Source organism: Cornus florida, unplaced genomic scaffold (assembly GCF_030987335.1).
Source record: "Cornus florida cultivar Cherokee Brave unplaced genomic scaffold, ASM3098733v1 CherokeeBrave_3.0.0_Hap2_Chr01, whole genome shotgun sequence".
In the NCBI taxonomy this organism is placed as follows: domain Eukaryota; kingdom Viridiplantae; phylum Streptophyta; class Magnoliopsida; order Cornales; family Cornaceae; genus Cornus; species Cornus florida.
The window spans coordinates 12,722,278-12,729,808 of NW_026775571.1; the positions used below are offsets into that span (position 1 = coordinate 12,722,278).

At 31.9% G+C, this 7,531-nt stretch overlaps 1 protein-coding gene across 1 annotated transcript; it reads right to left on the minus strand.

Moving 5' to 3' along the window:
• Positions 1-1,787: 1,787 nt before the first annotated feature.
• LOC132290217 (transcription factor bHLH148-like) lies at positions 1,788-3,150 on the minus strand. The gene is made up of 2 exons (XM_059790063.1): positions 2,882-3,150; positions 1,788-2,666 (listed from the first exon to the last, which is right to left on the minus strand). Exon 2 carries the CDS (start codon positions 2,582-2,584, stop codon positions 1,919-1,921), a length of 666 nt encoding a protein of 221 aa, XP_059646046.1. The 5' UTR covers positions 2,585-2,666; positions 2,882-3,150; the 3' UTR covers positions 1,788-1,918.
• Positions 3,151-7,531: the final 4,381 nt, after the last annotated feature.

Sequence of the window (7,531 nt, forward strand, 5' to 3'; positions counted from 1 at the left end):
TAGTTAATTAAATCATATATACTTATAAATATCAATAAATATATATCTATATATATATCTTTCCATAACAATTATTAATTAATTATATTTATATATAATTATATATATATATATATATATATATATAATTGATACAAAAGTGATCATTTAAATAATTAAATAACCACGGACCTTCATTAATTAACCCAATAAGGTTTCATACAAGCCCATGACCACATCTTTTGGTCCAACTTTCCTTAAGCCCAATCCAATTAATTTAAATAAATAAGATAATTAATTAAATACAGAAATTAAAATAACTAATTACATGAAGCACATAAACAAACAAGAATTTACAACTAAGTCATATAATACCAATAAAATCAACACACCAATAATTCAATCAATAATCAACCACACAAACAATCAATCATCATACATAATCACGAAATATAACTTAATTAAAATAAAATAATTAATCTAGCACTCAATAAAATAAAATAAATCATTGAAAAATAAAATAAAATAATTAATCATAATTAATAAATCTTTTAAAATTATCGGGGTATTACAGACACCATGGCACATGATAAGCAGCAGTTGATCATAAATACTTGGGTAACATTTACAAGCCAAAACTTTTAAAGGGTGGTATAAAATAATTACTATATTGTAGCAAATTATGAGATTCCTAGTGCCTTTATAACTCGAACAAATAAGAGACCTAGCTTCTTCACTAATGTTGCTATGCGTCATTTTCATTTTTTATTCTGACCTTCTCTCCCTTAGATGATAAAAGCAAAACCACTATACCAAAGAAACGAATCTCAGACCCCTATAAACAAAAGGAGGTGATTAATATGAAATAGACATCATTGTTCTTACTTCTACCATAGTCTATCAAATACAGCGACAGAATTTATGTGCCGAGAGCAATGGTAGATTTTTTTTTGGTACTTATCTATCAGACTCAGGAATTTATGTGTCGGTAGTAGATTTTTTTGTACTTTTAGGGGCTTATATGAAAATTTCATAAATGTATGGTTTAAAAAAAAAAAAAAAAAAATCGGTAGTATCAAAAAATTAGAGGGGTTACTGGGTCCATCCCTCATCAAATATAAAACGACTCCTAATCTAAGAATCGAATATTTAGAAAAATCAAACCATATTTAAGAAAAAACAAACCGAAGTATGATCAATTGGCAATAGTTTAGATAATATATTTTCTTAAAACGAAGATAGAGTGTTAACTAATATGCATAATTGTGTTAGCATATCTAAAAACGTACAATCGTTCACAAAACAATTTATCCTTTGTTGTTAACTTGTATGAGCAATTTTGCATCAAGAAAAAATTTAATCTTTCTCATTTGCATCCTCATATATCATATTATCAACTAGATAAATACTAAATAAAATAGTTATGGCTAACTAAGTAGATATAGCTTTAGCCAAGTGATGCAACAGCCTATAAAAATTTCAATCCAATCAAAACAAAATTTGGAAGAGCTTTTCCATAAATAAATTACCTGAAAAATTCAAAGCGAAGGCTAGAAAATAAAGTTGCCAATTCGATAACACAAACCTTGAAATTGAAAAAAGAAACCAGTTGTGTTCATTTTCAACTGATTACAATATCAGCTCATAATACAAAAATTTACGATTTCAAAATGACTCGGGGATGAGTTGATTCTAGTTATCAAGACAAAAATTATCTCCGCATGTCTTCTTTGAACTTATTATCATTCTTCTAATTACATAATTTATCCTCTATAGTACTTAACTAGTAGTTATTAGGAATTTAGAAAGAGAGAAAAAGGATAATGTATATAACAAGGAAATAACAGAAGAGAGGAACAATAAAAGAAAAAAAAAAAACAGAAAAAGAAAAAGAAAAAAAAAAACAGAAAAAAAAAAAAAAAATTGAGAAATAAGATGATCAGCTCGCAGGAGGCTGGTTCGAATCGAGCTGACTGACAGAGGGGTTGGAATTGGAATTAGAGTTGGAGCTGGAGGCACCGGAGAGGAGGTCGGCGAGAGCCGACATGGCTCGAACCTGCATCTCCAGAGCAGCAATATAATCAGTGGCTTCTTCTAGAATCACCGGCAACGGTTCTTTCCGGCAACCGGGGACTAACCGGCCGAGAAGCCGAGTCTTCCTCCGAACAGTCGGTATATTCTTCGATTTCAGCCGCAGAATGCTCACTCTCGGCCTCTTCGACCGAGTGGTCGCAGTCGCAACCACTCTCTGCCTCCTGTTCTTCATGAACTTCAGCTTGAGCCGGCTCTTGAGGATCGCGCGGCTCCACCTGGTCCTTCCTTTCGCAGTCACGGCCAGAACTCGATCGGCAGCCTCGCGCACGGCGCGTCCCGGCCGCGGAGCCGGGGGAGGTGAGCTGAGCCGGACTTGCCGGAGAGCTTGGACGAGCTTCGAAGAGTAGACTTGTTGCTGTGTTTCAGACTTCCACTCGATCGAAGCTTGATTGTTGTTAGGGTTTTGAGCTTGATCTCTGCTGATTTGGCTCTTCTTCTTCTTTTTCTTCCTCATAGACTCGCGAACTCTGTCCGAGTTCGCTACAGCATTCGAGATCATTGTTGACGCCATCAAAACCGTTGATTCAGCTTACCAAATCGGATCCGAGCCGATCACGTTTCTGTGTCTGTATATACACTGCGATGACGAAGGCCTGTAGATTCAATCACGTGAATAGATTGTTGGAATCAGAGAAATGGATTCGAATTAGTCGAAAATAAACTCTGAGATTAACAAACAACTATAAGAGGCTGATCAGTTTGGTTTTTAAGAAATTGAAATTATTTAAGTGCTAATCTTTGTAGCAATTGAAAGGAAAATAGAAAGCAGAAAATTGGACAAAAAAACGCATCTGATAAGATTGTTCACCTTCAGAAACTCAATTGTCGGTTTTTTTCTCCAACGGACAATATCAAATCAACTGGTCGATTAAGAAATTGTGATCGGATAAAGCGGGCTTGTATGTATATATATGTATATATATAGGGAGAGACAGAGAGAGAAGAGGGGAGAGAGATGATGATATTAGGAATTGGGTGAGGGAGATGATGATGGTGGTGGTGGTTTTGGTGTCCAACGAAGGGAGAGAGTGGTAGTTAAAAGGCTTCGGCCGTAGCACACGTCGCTACCTTCTTTAAATACCAGAGTTTATAGCATCTGCTGGCCTCTTTATTTATATTTCGTAAATATTTATATATTTTTTAAAATACTTTAAAGTGTACATTTAAATAATATTGAATATTGATAAAATATAATATCTAAATATTGCCAAAAAAAATAAAAATAAAGTTTAAAATTCTTTAAAAAATTGAAAGGTATACGTACCGTGAGTAATTTAATCTAAAATTTATTCCTTATAATAAAATTTCTCTTACTTTGTTTGCAATAATTTTTTGTGCCAAATATCTTTCGAAAAAAAAAAAAAAAAACTAATTAAAATATATAATTTTATCTTTCTAAAAATTTGAACACTCACTATCTTCAGACTTCATTTCCATTATCATATATAGAAGAAAACCTCGATTACAATCTTAACAAGGTTTCAAGTCTTCTTAATATTTTAATTGTTTACCCTCATGTTCAAATTAAGTTTTCTTAATATTTTAATTGTTTACCCTTATGTTGAAATTTGAGACTTGATACTTATATGGAGATGTGGGTGTTAGGATATGTGTGCCCTAGCATAGCAAATTTTAATTTTGGATTGTAAAAGTCATGATTCCTTATCTCAATATTATTATTAAAGTATTATACAATTGGTGAATGGAATGTATTATTTTTCGATTCATTATAGAATTGATTGTGTCCACTTGATTACAAGATATATTTATATATGTATGTAATGGCAATTAATACTATGTTATAAATTAGTAATCATAAATGGTTCAAAGTCGGTAATTATAGATAGACATTTAATTAGTTAAGACTTGAACCGAGTCCACGATAAATTGAGATATATTGCGAGAGCTGTCGTATGCAATTGCTCTCTATCACAGTCATGGCTTTTGACTCTCAAGCATGAGAGAAGTATAGACTCTTTTATTAATTAATAATTACTTTAATTTGTTTGGCGAATATCTCGAGATCCTTAGATCGACACTTTGGATAGTTATGTAATTAATAGTTAGAGGTCTATATTCTCAATATTTGCATCAGTGTTATTTGTATTTATTTTGTTTTGATTATGGTTGATCATAAATTAAATTCGAAAGTTTTCGTATGTTTTAGACAAATGTTTTATATATATATTTATTTATTAAATTATTATTTTTGTCAAATAAATATTTTATTGTGATCGAGTCAGAAATAATTAAAGGTAACAAAATAATTATATTAATTATATTGTCGGATTGATAGCTTTAATTATCCGATAAATAATTATGCATAGAGGAGTCAAAGTGCAACATTGACTTAAAGGTTATTTACTATTTAATTGGAGTGCAATTAATTTCTTTTAGTGGAGTAGAAATTAATTTATGAATTAATTGAATTGGGTCAATGATTTTATGGACCGGACCAATTATTAATTTATAGGAGCTAAGAAAATAGTAAGCCCAAAAGGATTCTCACCAATAGCCCAAGTTGATATTGGAGTCCTGTTAGAATTGAGAAAGTTGATTTAGAAATGGAGAATGATTTATTGTTTCCTTATTCTTATTTTTATTTTGCCTATATATACATGGGTCTATGTATAATTTAGGGGTGGCTTTTAGAACAAGAAAAAGGAATACACTTTCTCTCTCTAGATTTTAGGATTTGTTTTCTCTTCTAAAATGTGGCTACTACAAGCCTAGATTCCAAGGTCATTCATCAAGGCATATTGGTGATTCCTAAAGGGAAGATTATAATCAAGAAAAAGGAGAAATGATCTTATTAAATGGATCTACAATAAGTGAGAATATTCACTTTAGACGAAAGATTAAAAAGGTTTACTCAGACCTTTAATGTAAGTATTCAATCTGTTTATTGAATTATACATCATCTTTTATTTGTTTTTATATAAAACTTGTCTCTATGTGATGAATCAAGATCCATGATTGCAAATCCCTCAAAAGTTTTTTAAAACTTACACGTTTCCCAACAATGGGACACCAAGTTTCCCCCTAACGACCACCCCGTGAGGTTAGAACAAAGTATTTTTGAATTGAACAATGTATTTGGATTATTTATCTTACCACAAAGAACACAATCCACGCCTTTAAAAAGTATCTATGAGAGAAATACATAACTTAGGAAGCACAGATATTTTTATGAAGGAGCCGTACCCGTGTCGTATTCGTGTCAGACACCGACACTCCTCGAATACGTGTCCGACACTTCATATACGTGTCCCTAAATAAATATTAATTTTATTATTTCGGACTCTTCACCGACACTTCCCAGACACTTCACCGCCACTTTTCGGACACTTTGCAGACATTTTTAATGCAAGTTTACCTAGTAATCTTAAAAATAATATAAATACTATCATGACAAAGTAGTAAAATAATGGTATATATGATATAAAAATTATTACAATAATGACATAATTTTATTTTCTAATTTATTTTAGAGCAACTCTTCGTATAAAAATTATAAATGAATTAAAAATGTATACTAATAAAAATTTATATTGTTATGTAGCCGTATTCACACCGTATTCGTGTCCTACTTTTTAAAAATTTGACGTGCCTAACGTATTCATATCGTATTATGTATATGTTCGTATCGATGTTACATAATACATAACGTTAGCAGGGTAAGTAAGAATGTAAATTTATTATGAATATAAAAATAACATAAATAATCTTAACACAGAGAAGAAAATGTAGGCCAGTAAAGATCCTTGCTATCCTTGCCGTTCTTTAGATTAATAAGGTCTGATATTCCTAAGTCACCTGTTGATGTTTTTATTGAATTCATTCATACACATGCTAATCTATCACAAGAGCCACAAAGATTCATTCTTCATTTATTGCACTAAAAACCACATCATATCATTTACCACGCCACACTAGTACATTTCATATAATTATAGGACCTACCACCAAACATGGTAGGTGTCCTTGGGGTACCTGACTTCTTATAAGTTACATAGTAATATTATATACATGTCTTTTTCAAGGAACTCAACACTATTGTTGTGATTATAATGTGCCACAATAAATGTCCATTGCATTTTTTTTTTTTCCCTTCCAAAGGTTTAACAAATTCTATCCTTTTAACCATCATGATAACCTTTTGTGTCTAATGTTATTAGAGACTTCAGTATAATTTCATTAAGTAAAGCATAACCAAGAGAAAAAGGAATTATCACATTTAGTCTTGCATGCCTTGATATGATAGCGAACAAAGTTAAGCATGGAGTGGGTAGTACTAAAAATTTCAGGATTGTTTGCTAAATAATCATAATTTTCACACTAGTTTGGTTCATTATTAGGTTGATTTTTATATTATTTGATGAAATATATGATCTCTATTTCTAGGTAGTTTTTGGGAGTTGATCTTTGTGCAATAGTAAAATTTTGGATCGGGAAACATGAGAATATTATTTTAATCTTGGGGAGTGACTTAGTTGGTGGACTGCCCAGCTCTCCAAGTTGAGGTGCCCGTGTTCAAATTTCAAATTCAGTCCTTAACAATACTAGTATAGCAACAAGCAAGTTTTTCGCAATTACTCGGTTACACAAATCATATGTTTCCATTCCCTCTCACATGCTAACATATCTTTCTTTAATTACCTTACCCACATTAACTTTAGTCTTCCTCTTTTCTCGATATTACTCTCAATATCGACTATGTCATTTTTCCTAACCGGCACACTTAAAAGATCTTCTTTGCACGTGTTCAAACCATCTTAACCAAATTTCTCTCATTTTATCTCTAATTGATGTTTCTCCAACTATAGTCCGAATATGATCATTTCCAATTCTATCCTTTCCGATCTTTAACGCATATCCATCTCGACATTCACATTTATGGGACACTCACTTTATGACAAAAATTTATTTATAAAATATCTATTAAGAATGAGGGTGCATGCCCCATTTCATAGATCATGTTTCTACTCCACTTAGTTCATCTCATAATAATGCTCAAGGAATGCTAATAAAGGTAAATTCAAATGCTTACCTCTGAATGTATAATACTTGACTACCTTTTTCATCATCAATCACCATTACCCCACAGGGAAAAAATAGGGTGAAAACATGAAAATTTATAATCCCAACTGCCAAAAGTTTCAAAAAGAAGAAGAATGAAAAATGCAATCAATGAATCGTGGGCTGATGGAAGTCCAACCGTTTGATTGGTTGAGTTTTGAGGTGCTGGATACCACTAATTGACTGGCATTTGGGTCGGTCCCACACAAATTTTCTGTTTTCTCATTCGTGCAATGATTATTGGCTGGTGATCGTGAACAATAAGATATGATAAAGAAAAGCAATACATGTGATTGTTTCTCTGGCGCTTTTATCTTCTGCTTTGTTGTATTTATATTTTTTGCAGGGGGACTTGGAATTTCTCTGCTTTGTGAAGTGG

Bases quoted from the DNA above. Each gene is read 5' to 3' on its own strand.
- LOC132290217 (XM_059790063.1), bottom strand. From the start codon at position 2,584: ATGGCGTCAACAATGATCTCGAATGCTGTAGCGAACTCGGACAGAGTT.